The sequence below is a fragment of the Calonectris borealis genome, chromosome 4 (genome assembly GCF_964195595.1).
Source record: "Calonectris borealis chromosome 4, bCalBor7.hap1.2, whole genome shotgun sequence".
NCBI classification, from domain to species: domain Eukaryota; kingdom Metazoa; phylum Chordata; class Aves; order Procellariiformes; family Procellariidae; genus Calonectris; species Calonectris borealis.
In genome coordinates, this window is record NC_134315.1 from 33509598 (window position 1) to 33535690 (window position 26093).

Sequence of the window (26093 nt, forward strand, 5' to 3'; positions counted from 1 at the left end):
GAGAAAGCACAGGAGCTTTTTTCTAAAAGCTGTAGTTTTGGGTTTTGATTGGTTTTGGGGAAGTGTAGTACTGCTAGGTAGCCAGCATTCATTAACCATATAGAAAATAACATTTTTAATTCAACTGAAACTCTTTCATAGATATCCTGGAATTCAGTAACTGAAAACTGTAACATTGCAAACAGACAAGTCTCTTGTTTTCTTTTCCTTGTTTTTCAGAGCTTCTTTTGAAGGAGTTTATTTTGAAGAGCTTTTATGCTCCCAAATGTTGGATACTTTTTATTTAAATGAAAAATGGGCAGTGCCTCTCTGCCTGATTTAATGATCTGTTTCTAAAAATCAGAAAAAAATTCCCAGCATAAAGTGCCTCTGCTGTTTTCACTAGCAGGAGAACAGAAGATCCCAGAAATGTTGACTGAATTTTTATTTGATATCTCCATTGATACCAAAATGTTGTATCTCATAGGTAATATTTCCAGCACTATTTTAGGAGAATATTTAGGAATGCAATTTTTAGTGATCCATCTAATAGTTTTGATAGACTTTCAGAAGCAAGACCAGAGCTTTCATCTCACACATTGATTCCAATGCCAATTCACACAAGATTGTTGAATTGGTTTTGTCCTCAACATTAGATTGCGCAACAGCAATGCTATTAGCGGTTTCATCCCCTCGTTGAAGCACTGCAGACTCTGGTAGTATCTTGTATGCCTTAGGCATTTTTACTTGCAACATTACCCAGAAAACTTTTAGAATGGCAAATCATGATGATTGAGTCACAGTACATAATATCCCAAAAGACATCTTTTGAGATCACATCCAAAATTTATCCCCTAGATTATTTTAGACTTTAATTCAAATCCTACTATTCATCTATGGATATTTTTCTCTCTGACATGCTAGCACAAAGATGAGGAAGGGCTTCAGTCCTTAGATGTTTGCAGAGTCCTGTCCTTTTATACTGATAACAAAAGGCAATTCAGATTCTTGTCAAGACTCTGCATTTCTTAAGCAGGGAGAATAAAAGGTCAGATGGTATAAACTGGGCAAATTTCTAACATTTTAGTTAAGGAATTGCTACATTTTAGACAACAGTACTGGTGCTGAGAGTTTATTTGCTCAGTTGGCTAGAATGTGGGCTACTAGGGAGCTTTTTTTAAAGCATTTTCTTTACCAGGCTGCCACTGTGGTTTTCTGCATGTAATTTTCAGTTTTATTTTATGCATATATTTCAGATCTGTCTGTATGCCTGTGGTGCTCAGATTCGAACGCAGCTGCCTAGGAGTTGACTCTATTGGGCAAAATATGTCAAGTCACTTGAATGAGGAGACAAAGCATGTGTTTACTGTTGTCATAACAGTTAATGGTTATGAGAAATGTGTTCTGTGCTGATACACTCCACAGTACCTATACCATACAGTACATTCATCATCAGTTATTGCTCCAAAAGAGCTTGAAGGGTATCATGGCTACTAGTGGCTTCTTTACCCCCTTCTGGGAATGAGGATAAAAAAATAATGTGTATTATTCAAAGATACAGCTAGAAAAAGTCAGGCTCTTCTACATGAGTAGATAGGCATCTCAAAAGAACAGCAATAAATGCAGGTTATTAATTTCCTTTTCTTCCCATAGTTAGAGGTTTTAGAGATGCACAATACCTTTTAAAGATGCAGAAACCCATTCTCTTTGCTTCTGTGTTGTACTCCCTGTCCTTGAATTGTATATCTCTTATTGGAGATTCTAATAAGTGATGGGTTGTTATTTAAAAATTGAGTAGAGATCTTGCAGGTCTGTAGCCTTCGTTGAGTACAAAAGCAAAGTTAAACTGGATAGAAAGATTACATTTCTTTAAAACAATAATTGTGAAATGGCTAAAACTTACATATACAGAACAGTATAGAAATTAAGTACAGAACTGGCTGCCTGTGTCTCCCCTTTTTTTGAAACCATGCTTGAATGTAACTATATTCATAAATGAATCTAGAATTTCATTATTTTTCTTATGTTACAAAGTATTTGCCATGTTCTGGGGTCTAAACTTGCAGGGAGAAATCTGATGATCTGCTTTGTATAATATCTGCTAGTAGGAAGCGTCACTTCAAAATGCATACCAAACGTCTTTTTAGGTCTCTAGTAATTTTTTTTTAATAAACTGGCAGATAGTGTTAAACAAAACTTATGCCTTTGAGAAAGTGATGTATTAAACCCAAATCATTTGACAAAGCTTGCAAGACCAAGAACAGTCGAGAAATTCTGCCCACGTACCTGCCAAGTTGTGGCTTGCTAGCAATTCAGTGTTCTGGTGGGACTCTTGGTGCCTGTTTACCTTGCGTCTGTTCTTAGGAGCCTTGTGGTACACACAGAAGCGCACCACGGGTGAGCTCAAAGCAGTTCCACTCTTAGCAAAACTTAAGGCTGAAGTCATACACTGTGAAGCCATCAAGAAAGCACTGCTTGCAATTTGTTAACAAGGTCCTTGAGCAGTCCTGTCTACACATACAGTGTACTCACCTAGTAACAGGGGTGAACTTCACTGACACTGAAGTCAACCTGTGGACATTTGGTCCTGGAACCGTGATGTGTTGTGGCAAATCATTGTTCCTTCCCTCTCTGTACTACACTGGTCAATAATGTAGATCTACTCTGTTTGCTTTTATCATTTGGATGCAGAATAAGCTACCTAAATCTGGAAACTCTTAAAATAGCTAAACCCTGAACTCCCCTGATGATTCAGGTGGCATGCAGCAGTTAAAGTGTTGTTCTTGGAGTCCGACAAGGAGAAAGAAGGGAGCAGGTGGATGAAAGGGGTGTCCTTGGTAATCTTCTCATGCAGAACTGCTGAAGTACAGACTCTACTCTGGATAAGTGGAGTTGAAAAATCTTTCTAAGTGCTCAGAGAAAAGTGCCTCAGCTTCTACTGTTCTCCAGTTTTCATCCTTTGTACTTTGACAAGATCCAAGACAACTGTGGAAAGGGGCCATTTCTCTACATATGAACTGTTCCATTGAAATAAATATAGTATAAACCCATAAGCTAACTATGAAATCATTAATCACATGTTACAAGTTGCTCATTCATAGGAATAAATTTGGCAAAGTTTTATCCTGGGAAACGCCAACTCACAGTCGTCGTGAGTGAAGTAGGTGTTTTGGAAATTTTGGATCCCAAAGCATGGGTTCCTATGGAAATAATGGTAAGCATTGTATGTCAGTGTGATGTATCATGTATCATAGATGCATGCATCTGTTCTACAAATAATGGTGTGTATTCAAGTGCATTTTATAAACAGTAGAAATCTATAGTTTCCAATGTTTTTTTTACGCAGATGATCATAATAGGAGAATATGGAACACCGTAAAATGAGCTTGAATGTCAAGTGCTATCTGTAGCATACCAAATGCTTGCTTAAGGGATATGAAGGAAACGCTCTCATTTTAGGATACTTAAAATAGATGAAGAGTGGACGAGGACAAGGGAGAAGCTGGAGAATGTGTTTTGGCTCCTGAAAAGATCATTTTGAAATACGCAGTAAAGAGGCGCATGATAGAAGGAAATCAAGGCAGATCCAGGATATGGTGTACTGAATTAGTTTTCTTGGTCACTAACAGTCTGAACTGGAAGAATATGAAAGATGCCTTCAGGATAAATGACCGTATTGTTAACTTTTTCTTTTTCAATACTATTGTCGTGGTTTAACCTGGCAGGCAGCCAAATACCACGCAGCCGCTCACTCACTCCCCCCACCCCAGCGGGACGGGGAGAGAATCGGAAGGGTAAGAGTGAGAAAAACTCGTGGGTTGAGATAAAGACAGTTTAATAGAACAGGGAAAAAAAAGGGAAAATAATAATGATAATGATAAAATATACAAAATGAGTGATGCACAATGCAATTGCTCACCACCCGCACTGACCGATAACCAAGTAGCGATCGGTACTTCCTGGATCACGCCTACCCTTCATATACTGAGCATGACGTCACATGGTATGGAATACCCCATTGGCCAGCTGGGCTGGCTGTCCTGATTATGTTCCCTCCCATCTTGTGTACCTAGCTCAGTCAGTAGGCACGGGAGCTGTCCTTGGACTAGGAGGGCACTTAGCAACAACTGAAAACATCAGTGTGTTATCAACATTCTCCTCATACTAAATCCAAACCACAGCACTAGGAAGAAATTTAACCCTATCCCAGCCGAAACCAGGACAGTATCTACCCCTTATTCCATACCATTTACGTCGTGCTTAGGTCTCACATCTTTTTAATACATTTCAATTAACCACCACTATCTTTCTTTATATATACACACATATATATATGCACGCACAGATATCATTCCCTCGGTCTATGGACTATCCCTCTAAAATGTCCACTGAGTTCATTTAGTCCATGGCTTTGGGCTCCATCTGTCATAACAGTCTTTCGGGGCCGAAGAGATGGTGTGCGGTGCTGGGCAGTTGCATCCTGAAGCCAGTTCTCATTTCGGTACTGCTGCGCTGGTCCAGTTCTATCATCGTTGCACTTCGCTCGGTTTCATTGGAGTTAGTTCATTCTTCACTAATCTGGGTGATTTTCACTGCTATACCACTGCTATATCATAGAAATAATGACATACAATATCATGTAACAGTTGACATCAAAATTCAGTTCATTGGCTATTTTCACCCAAAATCAAATCCCCTTGAGGTACACACCGGACCTCCCCATCCTTTCGCATCACCCACCAAGTGTACCCAGGTCCTTGAGCAAAAGCAATCCCACGGATGGATTTTCCCTTGCCAGAGGCAGGAGTAACCCACACTGTCTTCCCCAGCATATTTCTCATATGCACGACAGGGACTTTATCTCCATCTACAGTACGTAAGAGTCTTGATTGAGCAGGGCCAGATCGATTGGCAGATCCCCTGGTATTGACTAACCAGGTGGCCTTTGCTAAATGTGTGTCCCAATGTTTGAATGTCCCACCACCCATTGCTCTCAGCGTAGTTTTTAGCAGTCCATTGTATCGTTCAATTTTCTCAGAGGCTGGTGCATGGTAGGGGATGTGATAGACCCACTCAATGCCATGCTCTTTGGCCCAGGTGTCTATGAGGGCGTTTTGGAAGTGAGTCCCGTTGTCTGACTCAATTCTTTCTGGGGTGCCATGTCGCCATAGGACTTGCTTTTCAAGGCCCAGGATGGTGTTCCGGGCGGTGGCATGGGGCACAGGATATGTTTCCAGCCATCCTGTGGTTGCTTCCACCATGGTGAGCACATAGCGCTTACCGTGTTGGGTTTGTGGGAGTGTGATATAATCAATCTGCCAGGCCTCCCCATATTTATATTTCAACCATCGTTCTCCATACCAAAGAGGCTTTACTCGCTTGGCTTGTTTGATTGCAGCGCACGTTTCACATTCGTGGATAACCTGTGCAATAGCGTCCATGGTTAAGTCCACCCCTCGATCACGAGCCCATCTATATGTTGCATCTCTTCCTTGATGGCCTGATGCGTCATGGGCCCACCGAGCTATAAATAGTTCACCCTTATGTTGCCAGTCCAAATCCACCTGAGCCACTTCAATCTTAGCAGCCTGGTCCACCTGCTGGTTGTTTTGATGTTCCTCAGTAGCCCGACTCTTGGGTACGTGAGCATCTACATGACGTACTTTTACAATCAGGTTCTCTACCCGGGCAGCAATATCTTGCCACAACGTGGCAGCCCAGATGGGTTTACCTCTGCGCTGCCAGTTGTTCTGCTTCCACTGCTGCAACCACCCCCACAGGGCATTTGCCACCATCCATGAGTCAATATAGAGATAAAGTACTGGCCATTTTTCTCGTTCGGCAATGCCCAAGGCCAGCTGGATGGCTTTCACCTCTGCAAACTGGCTCGATTCACCTTCTCCTTCAGCAGTTTCTGCAACTTGGCGTATAGGACTCCATACCTCAGCCTTCCATCTCCGATGTTTTCCCACAAGGCGACAGGACCCATCAGTGAACAGGGCATATTGCTTCTCGCTTTCTGGTAGTTTATTATACAGTGGGGCTTCTTCAGCACGTATCACCTCCTCCTCTGGGGATATTCCAAAATCTTTGCCTTCTGGCCAGTTCGTGATCACCTCCAAGATTCCTGGGCGACTGGGGTTTCCTATTCGGGCCCGTTATGTGATCAGTGCGACCCACTTACTCCACGTAGCATCGGTTGCATGATGTGTAGAGGGGACCCTCCCTTTGAACATCCAGCCCAGCACCGGCAGTCGGGGTGCCAGGAGGAGCTGTGCTTCAGTACCAACCACTTCCGAAGCAGCTTGAACCCCTTCATATGCTGCCAATATCTCCTTCTCAGTTGGAGTGTAGCGGGCCTCGGATCCTCTGTATCCCCGACTCCAGAATCCTAAGGGTCGACCTCGAGTCTCCCCTGGTGCTTTCTGCCAGAGGCTCCAGGTAGGGCCATTCTCCCTGGCTGCGGTGTAGAGCACATTCTTTACATCTTGTCCTGCCCGGACTGGCCCAAGGGCTACTGCATGAACTATCTCCTGTTTAATTTGTTCAAAGGCTTGTTGTTGCTCAGGGCCCCATTTGAAGTCGTTCTTCTTCCTGGTCACTTGATAGAGAGGGCTTACGATCTGACTGTAATCTGGAATATGCATTCTCCAAAAACCCACAACGCCTAAGAAAGCTTGCATTTCCTTTTTGTTAGTTGGTGGAGACATGGCTGTTATTTTATTGATCACATCTGTTGGGATCTGACGACGTCCATCTTGCCATTTTATTCCTAAAAACTGGATCTCCTGTGCAGGTCCCTTGACCTTACTTTGTTTTATGGCAAAACCGGCTTTCAGAAGGTTTTGAATTATTTTCTTCCCTTTCTCAAAAACTTCTTCTGCTGTGTTGCCCCATACGATGATGTCGTCAATGTACTGCAGGTGTTCTGGAGCCTCAGCCTGTTCCAGTGCGGTGTGGATCAGTCCATGGCAAATGGTAGGGCTGTGTTTCCAGCCTTGGGGCAGTCGGTTCCAGGTGTACTGGACGCCCCTCCAAGTGAAAGCAAACTGTGGCCTGCACTCTGCCGCCAAAGGGATGGAGAAGAAGGCATTAGCAATGTCAATGGTGGCGTACCACTTGGCTGCCTTTGATTCCAGCTGGTATTGAAGTTCTAGCATGTCCGGCACGGCAGCACTCAGTGGCGGCGTGACTTCGTTCAGGCCACGGTAGTCTACTGTTAGTCTCCACTCTCCATTGGACTTTCGCACTGGCCATATGGGACTGTTGAAGGGTGAGCGAGTCTTGCTGATCACTCCTTGGCTCTCCAGTCGACGAATCAGCTCATGGATGGGGATCAGGGAGTCTCGGTTGGTGCGGTATTGCCGCCGGTGCACTGTTGTGGTAGCGATTGGTACCTGTTGTTCTTCAACCCTCAGCAACCCCACAACAGAAGGATCCTCTGAGAGACTGGGCAAGGTAGACAGCTGTTTAATTTCCTCCGTCTCCAGGGCAGCTATATCAAAAGCCCACCGGTACCCTTTTGGGTCCTTAAAATACCCTCTCCTGAGGTAGTCTATGCCAAGGATGCACGGAGCCTCTGGGCCAGTCACAATGGGGTGCTTCTGCCACTCATTCCCGGTTAGGCTCACTTCGGCCTCCAATACAGTTAACTCTTGGGATCCCCCTGTCACTCCAGAAATACAAATGGGTTCTGCCCCTTTATGGTTTGATGGCATCAGGGTGCACTGTGCACCGGTGTCTATGAGAGCCTTATACTCCTGTGGCTCTGATGTGCCAGGCCATCGAATCCACACAGTCCAGTAAACCTGGTTGTCCCTTTCCTCCACCTGGCTGGAGGCAGGGCCCCTCTAGTTCTGGTCATAGTATCCATCTCTCACTTCTTGCAAACATGAGTCAAGAATTTCTTCATTGCAATTACAATCCAAAGTAAGATCAGCCCTTCTACTCTGTCTGGGGAACTGTTCACTGGAAACTGGACCATCGTGAGACAGGTTTTTCCTGACAACTGGAGCAGCATTTTTCCTGGGAGAACCCCCTTGTGTGATTGTTTTTCCTTGCAACTCACGTACACGTGCCTCTAGGATGAAGGTAGGTTTTCCATCCCACTGCCTCATGTCCTCTCCGTGGTCACGCAGGTAAAACCACAGGGTGCCCCGTGGTGTGTACTTTCTATATCCTCTCTCTTGAGGGGAAAAACGCTGACTCCTAATGGCTGAGATACTGGTCCGTACAGGTGGAGAATAAGACATATCCTCTTTGAGTTGCTGGACCTCCCGGGACAGTTTCTCCACAGCCGAGACAAGGGAGGAGGAGATAGTTTCTTCAAAATCCCGAAGTCTGCTAACCACCTCATCCACCGTTGGTGCTTCTTCCTCTTTCCAGCACAGTACTGCCAACGAACTGGCATACGATGCTGGTGCGCTCCGTACCAACTTCCGCCACATGGGTTGCGTGCATTGGACGTCATCTGGATCTTTGGGTGTTCGGGGGTCATCCAGGTCACTATAAACCACCTCCAGCACGCCTAGTTCTCTCAGGTACTGGATACCTCTCTCCATAGTGGTCCATTTGCCTAGGCGATATATAACATCTTCCTTGAAGGGATACCTTTCCTTTATGCCTGACAGCAGTCGCCTCCAGAGGCTGAGGACCTGTGTCCCTTTTCCAATTGCTTTGTCAATACCCGCTTCCCTAGCAAGGGATCCCAGCTGTTTGGCCTCCTTCCCCTCTAATTCCAGGCTACTGGCCCCATTATCCCAGCATCGGAGCAGCCAGGTAACAATATGCTCGCCTGGACAACGGCCGAAATCTTTCCGCATATCTCGCAACTCATTCAGGGATAAGGATCGGGTGGTTTCCGTCTCGTTTATGAGTTCTTCCTCTTCCTCCTCCCCTCCTCGTGATGGCCCTGGTTTTCCATCATCCTTTTCTACACGACCTGACTTCCGCTTCAAAGATTTCTTCTTCTGTACAGGGGCAACGGATACCAGCGACGGTTGGTCCTCTGGTTCAGCTGTAGTACCCGTCGCGAGGGTTTGGGTAGCTGCAGTGCCTGTCGCGGGGGTTGGAGTATTTGTAGTGACTGTTGCCGGGGTTTGAGTGGCTGCAGTGCTTGTCGCACTGGTTGGAGTAACTGCAGTGACTGTTGGCGGGGTTTGAGTAGCTGCAGTGCCTGTTGCGGGGGTTGGAGTAACTGTAGTGACTGTTGCCGGGGTCTGAGTAGCCATAATGGTTGTTGTGGGGGTTGAAGTAGCCACGGTGCCTGTCACAGGGGTTTGAGTAGCCACAGTGGTTGTCGTGCGGGTTGAAGGAGCTACAGTGCCTGTCGTGGGGGTTTGAGTAGTCACCGTGTCTGTTGCTGGGGTTGATCTCTGGACAGTATTCCTGAATAGTTGTTTAACTCTAAACAAGGCCTGAACCACATTCAGAAGACATAGCAATATGATCATGCTTGTTTGAACATCCCAAGGATATTCAAAATTCTCAGGGAATATTGTAGACGTCTTCATGAAGAGGATAGAAGAAAAAGGAGTTTCTGAAGATATGGAGGGGAAGGTGAACAAGTGGGAGAAAGTGTCCCATCTTGTCTCCCCCCTAAATTCATCCTCTGAGGTGAAGACGTAAGAAGTGTAATTATTAATAGTTTCCAAAAGAGAGCTCCCGAAGAACAGGAATGATGGCAGTGCTGAGTACAGGCTCGTGACCAATAATTTTATCATAACATAAAGCCAGGTCACACAGTATAGCAAAGAATGACCTTAATCCATTTCCCAGAGATGACCAACCCCACATACAAACTGATAATCAGCAGTATAGACAGCCAGTAAGGTGCTATATACCACAACTGCAAGAACAGATCCAAAAACTCTGAGAGCAAATAAATCAACATTGTGAACATCGAGTACTAAACTGATATAATGAATGCTTATAACAAATTTGTTTTAACCCATTCGGGTCAGATGTGTCGTTATCTCAACCCTTCGAGCCCCACGTTGGGCGCCAAAAAGGACTGTCGTGGTTTAACCTGGCAGGCAGCCAAATACCACGCAGCCGCTCACTCACTCCCCCCACCCCCAGCGGGACGGGGAGAGAATCGGAAGGGTAAGAGTGAGAAAAACTCGTGGATTGAGATAAAGACAGTTTAATAGAACAGGGAAAAAAAAGGGAAAATAATAATGATAATGATAATGATAAAATATACAAAATGAGTGATGCACAATGCAATTGCTCACCACCCGCGCTGACCGATAACCAAGTAGCGATTGGTACTTCCTGGATCACGCCTACCCTTCATATACTGAGCATGACGTCACATGGTATGGAATACCCCATTGGCCAGCTGGGCTGGCTGTCCTGATTATGTTCCCTCCCATCTTGTGTACCTAGCTCAGTCAGTAGGCACGGGAGCTGTCCTTGGACTAGGAGGGCACTTAGCAACAACTGAAAACATCAGTGTGTTATCAACATTCTCCTCATACTAAATCCAAAACACAGCACTAGGAAGAAATTTAACCCTATCCCAGCCGAAACCAGGACAACTATTAATACTTGGAATTTGTTTTTTCCCACTATTGTGTCTCCTAGATATTTTTTGTTAGATGTTACCATCTTGTGAGACAATGTATTTGCATTGGCAAGCATTAAAGATCTTCAGTAATTTGAGATTTATCCGTATAAAGTGTATGAATGTATATGAACTGGGGTGGTTTTTTTAATCTTTCCATATGGAAGCAGATTTGGCCCTAGAGAATGTAAATTAAATACAGTAATTTAAGAATGAGTGAAATGACTTTTCATGGAAAACTCACTTTCAGAGAGCCACGGTTTGTGCACTCTATGCATCTGTTCTGTTTTGATGTTTTACTTCTCAGCTAACTTTTGGCCTTTCAAAATATCTCTTTCACCTCACTTTTGTTACCCACATTTTCAGTTTCTACACTTTTGTACTTTCATATAAAGTATCTCCTGTGTGATTCATCACCAAAATAGCGGTATAAATTTCTCTGCTAAAACAATCTGCAAGATATAGAAATAACTGTTACCCTTTTCCAATAGTGGAAGCATATACTCTCTTCATTTCTTTGCATAATATTAATTAAAACATAATCTATTTGCTAATAATCACTACCATTATGCTTTCATCTGCCATATTAATTACTATACTGTTACATTCCAAATCCTGTTTAAGGGCAAAATGAAACACACCTTATATTTAAAGTCAAGAATCTGTTCTTAGTGTAGTTGAAATCTTAACACTACAACAAAGACTTACTATTAAACCAGATATGAAAATGGTTTTTTTTCATTATTTTCTTTTTCTTTCTATTACAAGGGCAAAAAGTCTCAATAATAACAACACAATTAAAATTATTATGAACACACTTCCCTAGTATCTTTCCTTTTCTCTGATGTCACGGTTACTCTTCCACTGTTTCTCTCTGGATCTTGAAATCATTCATTGGCTTCAGTTTGGGGGTGCTATGGTGAGTTGTCAGCGTTTTAGGTTCTTTGCTGGGAGGAGTATGATGCTGCTTCCTCCTTGCTCTAGGGTCCACTTGGGGCTACTTTTACACTTTGTCCTTCCTTCACTGATCTGCAACTACACTTTACATCAGAATTTACTGGGTAATTGGGGATTGTCTTACATACGTTGGATGCTTGTCCTTTGTTCACTTTGTTACCCCTAAAACTGGTTTTGACCAGCTCCCATGTCTGTGTTTCTTTAATTCACCATTGGTGTAATATTTATAGGCTTGGGGTCTCCAAGCCCCCTTTCTTATCATTTCATACTGGTACACTGCATCCTGTGTTTACGCTTTTGTTGTCTTTGCTATTATCCTATGCCTACACTACACTTGGAAAAAATTGCTGTTTCAGATAAACAAAAAAAAAAAAAAAAAGAAAATCCAGGAAAGCCAAGACAGATTCGGATAAAGCCTGACAAGATTCAGTCCTAAGGCCTTCCCAAGCTTGTTCAAATCATATTGCAAAAGATGGCAATGCTGCATTTATGGGGATACAGAGCTACACTAGCTCACATTTATTTCACAAATGTGTTACTAAACTTTCTCTAAAGAAAACCCTTTAAAGGGTTTTAGTAAACCCTGGTTTAGTTAACCGTCATGGTATGAATTTTTACATTTGTGATCCATCTGCTTAAATCACTATGACTATACTATGCTGGTAGGAATATTGATGTACAGTAAAAATGAGCATATATGTTAAAACTGTACTTAAATTATCTTGGAGGTTTTGTAAGGATTACCTATACTGATAAGTTAGAAGACATAGTTAGATGATCCAAGTTTCCCATTTCTGTTTTTCCTATTTGGTAGTCAAAAGATACTACATTTTCGTCTTTAAGGTAGTCATAATGACTCTTGCTGTGACTATGATGTTTGTCGTGTAGATTCTGGAGTATGCCCTTCTGCAAGAATTAATGTCCGTTTTTAGTTTTCATACATTCCTAAACTAACTCCACACTTCTTTCCATAGGGAATTTCACTTTTCTACCAATTCAACCATTGTTATTTGTCGTAGCTAAAATGAATTACAGTCATATAGGACACACAAAGAGAATTTCATAAAATGGGACAGACATTTTTTGATAATTGGATTTTTTTTTCTTATGGTTTTATATATCATTTCGTATACCTGAAAGCAAACAGTTAAGCTAAATATTTATATTAGATTAGAGGCAGAAATAACTTCATGAAAGGTTATATAAATCTCGAACAGTAGTTTGCAGAATATTTGAAATGAATGCCTTCTACTGCTATGAGTGCTTTTTATCATATAGATATGTAAATGTGGCAATTCCAAGTGCAATAAAGACAGGATTATTTCAAGTGAGATTTTGAAAATCTCTGTCTTGAGCTAACTCATTTTCTAACAGAAGTCATTAAGAATTTTATGAGAGCAACACATCTGAAAACCCTATTCTAAAAACCAAATAGAGGTAGATACTGTATCTGGTTAGGTAAACAATTATGTATCTAAAACAAACATCACCAGCAGACTGGTTTTCTATTCAATTCTTCTGAGTAAATAATGAGTATATTGTTTTTTTGTTTTTTCTAGTGTGTTGTATTTGCTATGACATCTGGTCAGATGTGGAATCACATCCGTGGACCCCCATATGCACATAAAAATCCTCAGAATGGACAAGTGGTGAGTTGATTCTTTTAGTTTTGTTTTGACAGAAAATATTATATAGATAGTCACTCTCTACAATGAGTCTACAATAGCAAATAATTGCAGTTGCGTAGTACTGTATGACAGTGTGGCAGAGTCTTAAGTCTCCAGTTGCAAGCAGAGACTGTTTTGGATTTCAGATGATTAGAAAGTTCCACCATCTTTGATTTGAGCAATGAAATGAGTGGCCATGTTTTTCAAAATTCTTTCTATCAGGCTTCCAGCTGTAGTGAATGTGTTATAAAATGTTCCATACCACACAATTTCCGCTGTCCAAAGATAAATGGATATTGTGTCTTTTTGTAGAAATGTGCTCCTTCATAAGGTTAAAAGCAAGTTTGGTTTTTTTTCTTCTTTTCAGGCTGCATTTATACAAACCTTTGAGCTTTGTAACCTCTTATCTTCCTCTTTCTTGAGCATTTTAGTTAGAAAAGGAGATGGCAAATATTTTCATGTGCTTTATATTTTTCATGTGCTTTTTTCCATCATGCCTGTAACTCTTCCACTGAACTTTACGGAATGCTTTTTCCTATATCTATTTACTCCTTCAATTCGAATTCTTCATCAGTTTTACTAGTAAGTTACCACTAGTTGATTGTTGCCAAAATTACTGTTACTGCTGTCTTTGAAGGAATTCTCTTACTTGCTTCTTCCTGCTTACAAATTAGCAAATGTTCATCAGAGTTCAGAAGGAGAAGCTCTCTTTGCCTGCTGGGAAGGTAAAGAGGACCTTGGCTAGTTTCTACCACTCTTTGTTATTTACCACTTTTCAAGCAAGTTGTTGGGATGGAATCTATGAAACTTGCAGTGAACTTAGTGGTCAGGAAGCTTTTTCATGTGGCCTGTCGAGCTATTTTCAGCTTTGACCATCGCTGGTTAAAGGAGACTGGCTTATGTCTTAAAGAAAAAATGTATTCGAAGCTCCCTTTTTGTCATATTTTAATTGGACTAGCAAAAAAATGATGGTTTGAATTTGATTACCGATTTGCTTTGTATCGGCAATGTAGCAGCGCATGGATGTCATAAAATGACATGATTCCATCAATCAACTTTGTTATGCAGAAGTAGAATTGATAATGTAATAAATAATCTCTGTAAAACACTGTTTATAAAAGTTTAGAGTTTTTCATTATTGCCTTGCAGTATTAAATTTATGATGCTTTCCTACAGAGTGACAGAAAGGAGAAATACTGCATAGAAAAAGCACTGTTTGTGACAAATTAGTTTTTACCGTATCCAGTTTTATATACGTTGCCCTTCTTAAAGACCTGTTTCTGAAGCATAGACTACACTTTAATTGTTCCTGAATTTGTGCCATCTTGTGTCAGTTTTCAGAATGTGAACTCCTCATATCCTATCTGAGTGTCTGAAAAACTGCTAGTTTGGGAGTGTTAACATACACAACTAAATAATGAAAATAACGGTAGAGATGGTTTTAAGTTCTAGTTACTAACCTACTGTATTAGTCAACACACATACCTTCTCTTCCGGTTTTGCTCCATTATATGACTTCAGGTAAGTTATTTTGTGCCTCTGATTCACCTGTCTCTCCTTGTTCATATGTGTCAGTACTTTCACCTCCTTGGAGTTATGTCTGTGAGTAAAACTAGTCAGATTCTAAGAATTAAAAAAAGTATAGATGCAGGATCACCAAGTTCCTGATTTATTTAAGGTATCACTGACCACTATAGTAGTAATTTAAAGCTCTGGTTTTTACAGTGTTAGAAGATTAATAAGTATTCTGTAAACCTTTACCTATTTTACATTGCTTTTTTTTTTTCAAGTAACATTATTGAAATTTTCCTGTTTCATTTTTCTGGCACTTACGTCTGTTCCTGTGAATTTGAAGTCATAAAAGTGTTTAACACTGTCACTAATTCACTGTAACACTGTTCTGCATTAAGTCTTTACATCTGGATGAAATTTAACTCATCGCTTTCTTTCCATGTCTAGGATTTAGTGCCAATTCCAAATTTCCATGTTAATTTTGTACAAGGATTACTTGCATGTAATACTCTGAAACATTGTTACCAGTCTTACCATGTAAAATTCTGGTTTTAAGAGGAGGCATAGAATAGCTCACCAAGATAAATGCTTTATTGTTAGGTTCAAATTTACTAATTCTTAGCTTTCTTATTTCATAGGAGTTAGTGGTTCAGTTCTGTACTAGCTATAGAGCTTGATATGCCACCAGACTTCGAAAGCGATAATATTCTGTCTTCATAAACTGTTCTTTGCCTCAGATATCTCCTATTATTTGCTTTGCTCTTGTCATAATTTTAGACAACACTTCATTTCTCTTCCTTAAATTCCTATTTTTTTCAAAAGATGAAAAGACATTTGTTTGTTTTGCTTAAACAACACTATTTACTAGTGCCGGTATCTTGTAGAAGTAACATTATCAGTTCTTAAAATTTTTGGCTTGTGCACTGCATTTATGATTCTTTGCTTGATTACCTAAATTACTTTAATTCTATGATTGTAGTCTTTGAATGAAGCTTTTAAATCATATTTTTTGTAATTCTGTGTGGGTCTATTCTGTGAAGTTGTTGTGCTCTCGTATTGAGGTTGTTGCAGTTACTTCCTTTATTCCCCATTGCCGTCACCTAATTTCAGTTTTTTGGTCCACATGAAAGCAGTATCAATTTTTATTTACAAAGCTGAATCACACAGTACCATTGTTTGATATTTCAGTTCTGGTTTAGGTTGACGAAACCAGTGCTAGTCTTCTATCTTGACACATTCTTTATCTCCATTATATTTTTGGAGTTCTTCGTCTTTTGCCTTAAAATTTTGTTAGGTTTAGACCCTTACTGACTGTGTGACACTAAAATCTGTACCTATTTTACCAGAGTTGAGAGTGAAAACTAAACATCCTATTGGTGTCTGTATATAATCAGAGTTCTGATTTTTATTCAAAGCTTGATCTTTATAGAGCTGATGGTGAAACAAGTAGAGAGCTGGAGAAAGCAATTATGTATTTTTGAGCCTCCTGCAGAGGTAGTTCTGTTGCTGTTTAATTGACCTAATAGCAAAGAATTCTCATTAGATTTTCATCAGCTTTTAATCAAATAGCATCAATAGCTAAGAAAGCATTTATGTATGTCTATCCAGGGATTAGCAGCCATTTTTATTTTTTATTTGGATACAAATTCTACAATTTTTATTGTGCAGTATGCTCAAGACTGCATCTTTAAAATGGTTGAAAGTTTGCTATAAATGAGAACATGGCAAAGGACAAGCTTGATCTAAAATACTGAATTAAGATGATGTTCCTTCTCTGAGAAGAAATTATTAGAAGTTGGAAAAGTTTTTGTGTGAAGAGGGAAAGATGATGTTTTTATTGTGAGCATAACACAAATTATGTTCTTAGGAAGCAATTTATATCTGTTTAGCAGATCTTTTAGATACAACACCTTGCAATATCAGATCAAATATAAATATTTGTTGAATTGTGGAGTTTATTCAGCCTTTTTTTTCCTACTTACCTTTCACAGTTTTATAACCACTGATGTTTATTCAGAAACAGTCTCAAAAATATTACCTTTCAAATGGTCTAGCTGATACAGGTATCTGGTAACCTGTATGTTTCTGAATTTAAATGAAAAATATGTTTGACAGCTATTATTCACTTTTGTACTTGTCAATGCAAAATTAAGGTACTCTGAAAATTTTATGCTTAGAATATCGGGATTCTTAATTCACATTAGTCCTTATTGCTAAGCAGGACAAAATGTCATTTATTAAAGTACATTCTTCTGTGTTTTCTGACTGGCTTTTTCATATGAGTCTAATTAAAATAAATGGAACTTTCTTGGAACAATTTTAAAGAATTACTCTCCCCTTCAAGCTCAGTAAGTCACAGTAAATACATTGTGCTTTTGCCTTCAATCTATCTGGAGGCATGTTTGAAGTACAGTTAGCCAAGATTGTATTTGTAATGCCTGACTTTTCTGAAAGTGGCCGGATTGCTTGGTAGCAGTTTCAATATATAAAAAAGTCACTTTGCTGTGTGATATATTTGTCTTGCTTTTGGATAAAAAAAAGTTCATACAGGTTACTATATAAGTATCTAACGTAGGATATCCAGATTGGCGTCAGTAGTATCACAGCAATATTTTGGTGCATCTATCAACAATAATCACAAGCATAGTGCTATTGAAAATACTTCTTAATATTTTATTGGAATAGCCAATTATATATGTTAATATGCTTGGTAGAAATGAGAAGAAGGTTATTTACGTTATGAGTGTATTTAATGAAACAGCTTTCCTGTGGTCATCAAAGAGTGAGTCTACTCAGAAGCTAGTAAAGGGTTTCACAAGCCTTTAATTTAAATTTCTATCTTGATTTAGTCAAAAAACTTAATAATTGGCAGTGTAAGATGTAAAACTAGTTATAAAACAGTCTTAATTCTGTTAACAGACCAGCACGTTAACAAATGGGCGACATCATATCTAAACTAATGTTGGGAAAACTATTAACCTGTATAAGACATCTGTCCTAATTTTTGAGACTGCAAGGGTGATCGTAACTGGCATTTCAATAACTTTCTGTATAACATCTATTTCTACCTCGGTATTAGAAAAAGGAAGCCTTACATATATTGTGTACCCTTTTTTATTGTGGGAAGAAAAGGAGGTAGGAAAATGGTCATGACAGAAGGGTTGGTCAGATGAGGCATTAGAACCTCTAAATTCTTAAAATTGTCAATTCTTGAAGCATACACGCTGTAAAAGTTTGGATAGTACCATTGTATTGCAAGTACTGTAGTTTGGCTGAATAAAGATGGAACATGTTCCCATCAAGTAAAACTAGATTTTAGACAAGTAATCAGGCAGCAAGTAGTCTGTCATGATAAAATCCAATAAAATTTTAAAAAGCGCTAGATTTTAATTGCTGCTTGTAACAACAGAAATCCAATTGTAACTGACTGATATCACTTTCAAGTAACAAACACTCCTCCTCCCCTCCACCTCCCTTTTGCTAAGTGCAGATGGGCTCCTAGAAGCAATTTAGTTTCATTTGAAAGAAGAACTGTTTTGTACAGAACAGCTCTTTTTATGTTAGAAGTCAGAGAGACCTCAAATATGTGAAGTTATGAAGTATCTGAAGGTAGAATGATAATGCAATACAGAAAAATATACTTTTTTTAAGACAGAAAAACAGAATAACACAAGGGAAAATCTATTCATGTTGTTCTGTTAATACTAGAACAAAAGCCATTTTCTTAAACCAAGCTTGAGTGCCAGGTAGGAATCTAGTTTTTCTGTCTTCCTGGACTTTACTGGTTGTGTAGATATTAAAAAGTAAAAGCCTTCTCTAGTAAAATAATTTTGATTGGAAGGTACCTTTGAAGATCGTCTAGTCCAGCTGCTTGCTCAAAGTTGACCAGGTTGCTCAGGACTTTGTCTAAGCAAATTTTGAATGTCTCCATGGTTAGAGATTGCCCAGCCTGTTCCAGTGTTTCACCATCCACATCATTCTTTCAATTTTACCTTTTAATTTATTTTTATCTTTTTTTTATTTCCATCAGGAACAGTCAAGGTAAATTTTATCCTTCTCTTCAGTAAAATCTGATTTAGCTGAGTTCTTAATTAGAATTTAACACTGACTTTAATAAAATTAGACTTAGCCCAGCAGTACACCTTTTCAGAGCTCCTGTCAGCATACCTTTGCGTAAGTGGCCCTAGCCCTATTATGATATCACTACAATATCCACACTGGAATCAAGAAAACATTAAGCCTGGAGTAGTCATAGAGACTTTTCTCTGTATAGATTCTGCTCTCTGAATAGAGCTGTGCAGACATTCTTCCTGTAGCTATTAAACAACTTAAGCATGTCTGTTTTCTTCTAAAATCTTACAAGTTTTCAACAATTTTGAGAGAGTTGGGAAGGGAGAAGAGAGGAAAGAACTCTACAATATTTTCCTTATTGCACAACACAGTGTTTCACTACTTTAGGTGGATTATTTTGTGAATCTTTCCTCTTCCCTGCAGAAAGATAATCTATGGTACAAGCATGCAGATGTTCCTTTTGCTGAAGTAAAATTTCAGCAGTTGGGAACTGTTTTGTGAATTACTAAGCAAGTATCAAAATATTTTCTATCCTTCAGAGCCTTCTAGAGTTATAAACCTGGTACGTTTTTCCATTGGAGAGCTCTTGCCTTTCTATACACTTTTGCTAGTAAACTTTAATGCTGTCGTTTCAATGTAACAGATTAGATTTCTCTTATGCCTGTGAAAATCAAGAGAAGGAACATGCATTTGAGTGTGTTAATGTAAATGAAGCAGCATACTTCAGAAAGTCCTTCATGGACTAATTCACCCATAATCTCCAGTTCAGAGAGATATCTTTTTATTGTGGTTATTCTTTTTTATGGTGATTATTTTTTACTGAAGATAAGGAACTTTTGATACTTTTTTTTTTTTAATCTGCAAGGCAACAGTTACTTGCTACTTGATATTTTGATAAATACAAAATGCTTTTTGTATGTTTTCACGGAAACAAAAATTATTCTGACATTTTTTTTTGTCTAGCTCTGGTGCCAACATTAATTCTTTTCTTTGGCTAACCTTTCATGATTACTGACTGTTCCTGAAGGAAGAAACAATAGAATAAGATATATGGACTAAATTAAAAGGTAAATTAACAAGTTTTATTGTACATGCAGATTGTTCTTCTGAGCCTCTAAAAAGCAGTAGGGTAGTACTATATATCCCGCCTTTTAGATATCAAATATTTCTCAGAGTTCCTGGATATTAAGTGGTAAGATATCTATGTGTTTTGTTTTTCTGTTCTTTGAATCCATCATAATAATTTCTTTTTTTTTAATTTATATATGTTGACACTCAGATCTTGTAGATAATACACTGAGGAACAGGCACACAGACCTGTTTTTATTATTTTCCTTACATATTCTTTTGAAGCATTATGAACATTCACAAGGTTAATGATGCCACCACTACTGTTCTTTGTACCTTTCATTTTGAGACTTAGAAGTGTCCTGTTGGGTTTTTTTCCTCCACTGCCTAGCGGTGTACTTAAATAAGAATTCAACAGAGTCTGAACCCAGGTAGCTGAGGAACCAGTTTTGGCTTCAGATAATGTGCTCAGATAGGCAAAACCTATTCCTATACTACAGTTAAAATAGAGTGAAGTTGTACTTGGGAAGATTATATATATGAGCAGAATGTGAGAGTAGGCGCTCTGATAAAGGCAAGGGTTGACTACTGGGTTAAACAGGTTTTTTTGGTTTGTTTGTTTTTCGTTTTTTTTCCAAGTCAGTGGTAAAATTACCACTGATTTTTATAACAGTAGACCTATTCAAAGCACCTTTGAAAATCATATCCAAGGAACATGTATATATTCATTTTTCTTTCGGCACAGTAATGCTTCAATAGCAGAAACGAAATTTGGTCTAGCTTTAGAACAAAGAATGAGAATCTTTAAATAAATCAAGAACCTTGTTTCCTGATTTTTTGTGTTTCTCAGATTAATTTATACCATTTATTTATCTAATGTTCATTGGTTGGTATTGTACGTCTGTTTATTACAATGGTTGTAATTATAAAAGAATTGGAATGTATGTATATACTATCAACTTTTCAAGATTCCTTATTGCAACATATCTCAAAAATATAAAAGCTATTTCAAAATTATTAGAAGAGTATACTCACTGAATCTATAATGCTTATGTTGTCAGAAATGCCATACAACATGTGTTATTAATATTAAAGCTTTCTGCTGTTCTGTTATGTCCAAAGGACAAATTCAACCTAAACTATTGTGATTCTCTAGAATATACTCTGATATGCGAACTGTAGTCGTATAATTTAAGATCCTGGTGAAAAGTCCAGTTTATTTTATTATTTTCATATTAGTTCAACTAGATTTTGCTCATAGCAAAGGATAGCTTTACATGGCTGTTACATTATCAGTGCTTATATGTAGAAACAGACATTACTAAGTCAATTGTCTTGCTGTGGGTATGTAAGTGGTAAACTATATTTATTTTAAAAGTCACCAAAATTTTTTGAAAGGGAATTACTATTTTCTAACTGCTCTGTCCATCCTCCTTGGAGGATGAGGAGGAGAAAATTTAACTTCTATCCTGATTGCTGGTCAGGATTCAAACTCTCTTTATGTCCACATTGTTGAGAGACAAATTCACAAAAGGAGGGGGCTTTACACAAGCTTTGGAACAATGAAGTATTTTCATTTTGCACTACTCTTTAGACAAGCACACTCCCATCTGCCACTTAAAAAGCCATTGCAGAACTGCCACATGTATTGGTTAGAAAAGTTGGTCTAGAGCCCTTCTTAGGAGAGTTTACTTCTGCATAACACAACTGAGATTGATCTGCTCTTTATATGTTTTAAAGGCATCTTGCATCAAGATAATATGATGCCCAGAAGTGAGTTGAGGAGCAGGATTAATGTACATCACATTTTCTTAGTATTCAGTACTTACAGAATTAAACTTTCACATTTATTAGAAATAGACTGTAGTTCTTTTGTACATGTTTGTACTGAAAAGAGGAGGTATTTTCACTGTTCCCCTTAAAAGTCTATCATTAATATTTATATGAAAGCTGTTAAAGGCTGGAGCATTTTAACTTTAGGTAGAGTGCAAATTAAAGAGAGTTCTTTACTGAAGGTCTTGCGAATCTAGGTTTTCAGCAATAAACAAAAACATGAAATAACCTCCTTCTTGTTCACAGGTCCTTAGGTCACTTAGCATAGCAGAATGCTCTACATGAAGAGAAAATAGCATTATCATTTAAAAGAGGGAAGTGGTCTGCATTTACCACCCCTTCACACTTCTAAATATGGTTCAATGGAATGAAAGAAGAATTTGGTCTATGATTTTTTTTTTTATAATCACTGTTCTAAAAAACATTCCAAACAAAAAAAAGTTCATGTGCTTTTTGCACATCTGTAATTCTGTAGTTCATATTAATCAGACTGAGTAATCCCTGTCAGATAAAAGAAGGTATTGTTCCATAGTTTTCTCTGTGGCTAAATACCAGAGTCATAGAACTAAACTGAAAATTGTTTTTTTCAATTATTGTTGTTTTATTTGCCTATAAACAGAGAACACTTCAATGAATGGTATAATGAATGAATAAACACCATCTAGTCTTGTCCAATGCTGTCATTTCAGATATTATTAATGCTGGAAATGAGGAAAAAAAGACATACATGGTCTTTAGAACACAAGTCGGCATACTACCATTAAAATGCTTTGCGTGTTAAAAAAAAAAAAAAAAAAACAACCAACAAAAACCTCACTTTCAAATTGAGCTCTGGAAATGTGCAGAAATATTTGGGCACAGTAGTACTCTCACAGCCCTTTTGTCTGGCACTGTAAAGAGTTGGAGAGAGTTTTGTCAATGTTAGCTACTTCACCTTCTGAATGTGCGTTTAACTAGAAGTATGCTACAATAAGTGGAAATAATGCAAGGATTGGATCAGCTGCACAGTTTAAAAATGGATTATAAGAACTGATTTAAGGACCAAATTTAATTAAATTGATGCTGTTAGTCATTTAATATCCCAATAATTGATCACTTGCATTATTATTAATTATCTCTGGAAAACACAGAACCACAAGGACATGATGCGAATGTATATGCCACTTTAGGTAGTGCTCACAGAGGGACCATAGTGTGTTTGCTACTGTGGTCTTTCCACTGTATTCCTCTCATCCCATAAAAACACTATATTAAATTCAGGCCTACAAATATTTTGCAGACCTTGAGTAACTGGAAAAGTAAAAACAATACATAGACTTTAATTTGTATTTCTTCTGTCTTTTTTCTCCTGTTTGTTTCATTTGCTGTTTGCCTAACCCTACTAAAATATTGGAAAGCTTCATTTACTGAAGAACAAACAATTGAAACCTCTCCAAACAAGCCTTTTTAAAGCTGAGGAAAAAATTCTAGAAGAAATAGATTAGAGAGACATTCAAACCACTGTTACTCAGAGGATTATTTTCTGTATAAATTGAAGAACATACCTTCCAAAAAAGATAGCAGATATAGCACGGGGTAGAATGAATTCTGAAAATAGACAGCACAAGTGAAATAGTAAACACACAACAGCAATTTGAAAAAGAAAAGGACAACTGGAAAAAAACCCAGAAACAAATTCCAACAGAATCCTGGATTTTACTGGTATAGGTGACCAGTACACACGTCTGCTGATATATTTAAGTCTTTAAAATGAGCCTCTTTTCCGTGGAACTTATTCCCTTTGAGAGTTAAAGAATACTGTAATGTTGGGTTATTAATACAAGTATACTACCAAGTTTACAAGTTCAGTCAAAATGCATAATACTGGTTTGAGTTTCTTTCCTTCTCCTTTGCTCCTTAATTTTTTTTTTTTTTGCATTTGACCATCTACACTGTTTCGTATAGCTCTGATCCAGCAAATAACTTTAATGCTTAATTTATAGTGCATGAGTACACAGTAGTGGGAGGGCCCTTGTACGCTGTCAAGTGCATCTTATTAAAATCTTTGACTTTAATTAAGATTTTGTTCCCAGACTTGTTTTACAGTGCTGTTGTACCACCTTTTGTATTCAAATAAAACTTTTTAATTGTTGGGTGGATTACAGATGTAATACTTTGTACCTTGATTTTGACTTAATTTTTTAGTAGGTAGATCACATTAATGAATCATTTTCAGCCCCTACTTATATAGTGGATACTTTTTTCTAGCTAAGTTCTTTTCAGATAATGAGAACATAATTTGTGGAAATCCTTCTGACTTTTGAAGCATATAACCTTCATTTCTTCCCATGTAATGTAGTGGTGGTTTTTTCCTCGGTTCCTTTCTGACATCAGCTGAATTCATTAGTACCTATTTTTGCACTCAAGTCATCAACTTGAAACTTAAAAAATTAGTCCCAAGATCTAGAGTTCCTGATTTTAAACAGCCTATTCTGTCTCCCATTGAGCTAGTTATTCAACCCGCTTATAGTGTTTGTTCCAAACCCATTTTTCTCCAGCTTTCCATGTAACAGAATGAATTGCCAAAGTCCAGATAAATAGTAGCACATTTTCTTTGTCAAAAGGATTAATTACCTTAAGAAAGAGATTGTGCCTGATGAATCTGGTATCTATCTCTTTGGAATAAGTGTGCTGTATTTCATCTCATTTTTCATGTTCCTTCATATGTTTAATTGTTCTTTATTTCAAAATTTATTCAGAAGCATTTCATGTTATTGAAATCTAGCTTCTTTCCTTCTAGAATGTGTTTAGTTTCTATGTATGCTGTTCTATAGATTTACACTAACATGCTCAGCTAGACTTGGCTAGAATACATACATAAAAAGATAGAATTGCTGCTAGGCTTTAAGATTCATGTACTAGTTTTGGAATTCTGCTTTTTTGAGTTTTCCTTCAACTTTTTATGTGGTATATGCATTCCGTCAGCTGTGGACCCTTGTAACCCTTTTATTCATCATAAGCATTGCTGAAAACAGAATTCAGAAATCAGGTCATTACCACCCTTCACTGCGTATTAACTTCTTTGCTTGTTCTCTGTTTTAATGGCTGAAATATGAACTGTTTTCATTTCATTTGCAGGGCCACTTCAGCTTACCTCCTGACAACTTTCATTTTATTGCAAAACTTCTTGACCTTTTAAGAGGGAAATGTATTTGCTAGTCAGTCTCTTTCCATTCTTTCTAAACTCTGGTTGTTCATTGTATTCCATTTGAGATTATTAATCAGTTAGGTCTGGAATCCTTCCCTGAAAGGTGACTAATTTATTTATGTATTTATTTATTTTTAAAATGTGTCGGATACAGATTCAAGATAGCTTAAGAAACTTAAACTGCTAGTCTCTGACTGATTCAATTCACCAAATTTTTCTAGTGTAAATGACTTCCCTCATTAATTTTTCATTTCAGTTGAACTCTTTTGAAATGTAAAAATCTTAAATTGAAAGTTTTAAATGTGTTACTATTAATATTTCAGCTTAATTTACTGAATCAACTCAGGTCATTTTATCTGAAATTATTTTATACTTCCTGTGTCTTTACAGTGCCCTTTTTTCTATGAAAAATTCACTTAAAATGTTATTGCTTCTTCTTGAACCGGTGGGTAACTGAGGATAGAATCTGCCAGGTGTCACATACCAATCATTGAAGTCTGCTGTTAGTAGTATCTGTTTCAATTCTATTTAAAAAATAAGTCTCCAATATACCATGAGTTCTTTTTCTGAATGATTTTCAGTTCAACTTTGTAATATCCTTCTCTGTGAGTGGGGTCTGAGTTATCTCTTGACCTTGTTCTCCTCCTTCAAAGCCTGAAATGTTCTGCTGAAGCGCAGCTTATCTGGGAGTTTACCCGCACCAGTGCTTAGTTCAGATAAGGGGTGCTCTTTTGAAGCCTGTGCCACCTGCATTCCCACCTTCTATACTTTGGTTCACATTACACAGGGCACACAGACTATGATCCTTTTGGATGAAATGAAGCCAGAAGGTGGACTCCAGGAGTTCAGCCAGTACACTCCCAGCTTCTACTGGTTTGTTTGATCCATTGGACCAAAGAGGAACTAGTGTGAAGTGTAGAACCACTTGAGAGGTGTATAGTGTGGATATTGGGTTTGGAGAACTAATATGCACTACTCGCTTATATAAAAATAGCCTTTGAGTCCTCAGCAGCTCAACATAAGCATCTTTGCATCATGAATGATGGTAATCTTCCAGTTAAATTTTGAAATTTGTTCTGATATGAAGGGTGATATTAAGCAGGAGGCTCTGCTTCCATGAAGACATTTCAATCGCAGATTTGTATCTGCTATCCCTGTTCCTAGGAGAAGGTGTATCTTACATTTTACCAGATATATTCTGGTAATGGATCGTCAAATGAATGTATATCTATTTCCTGCTAATATATGTATA

General features: G+C 38.3%; 1 protein-coding gene across 1 annotated transcript in view; it reads left to right on the forward strand.

The window, feature by feature from the left end:
• Nucleotides 1-26093, forward strand: part of TUSC3 (tumor suppressor candidate 3) — a 146153-nt gene that overhangs the window by 70588 nt on the left and 49472 nt on the right. The window contains exon 6 of the mRNA XM_075150562.1: nt 13063-13152. Within this exon, the coding sequence (XP_075006663.1) occupies nt 13063-13152 (90 nt within the window). The remainder of the gene's footprint in view (nt 1-13062; nt 13153-26093) is intronic.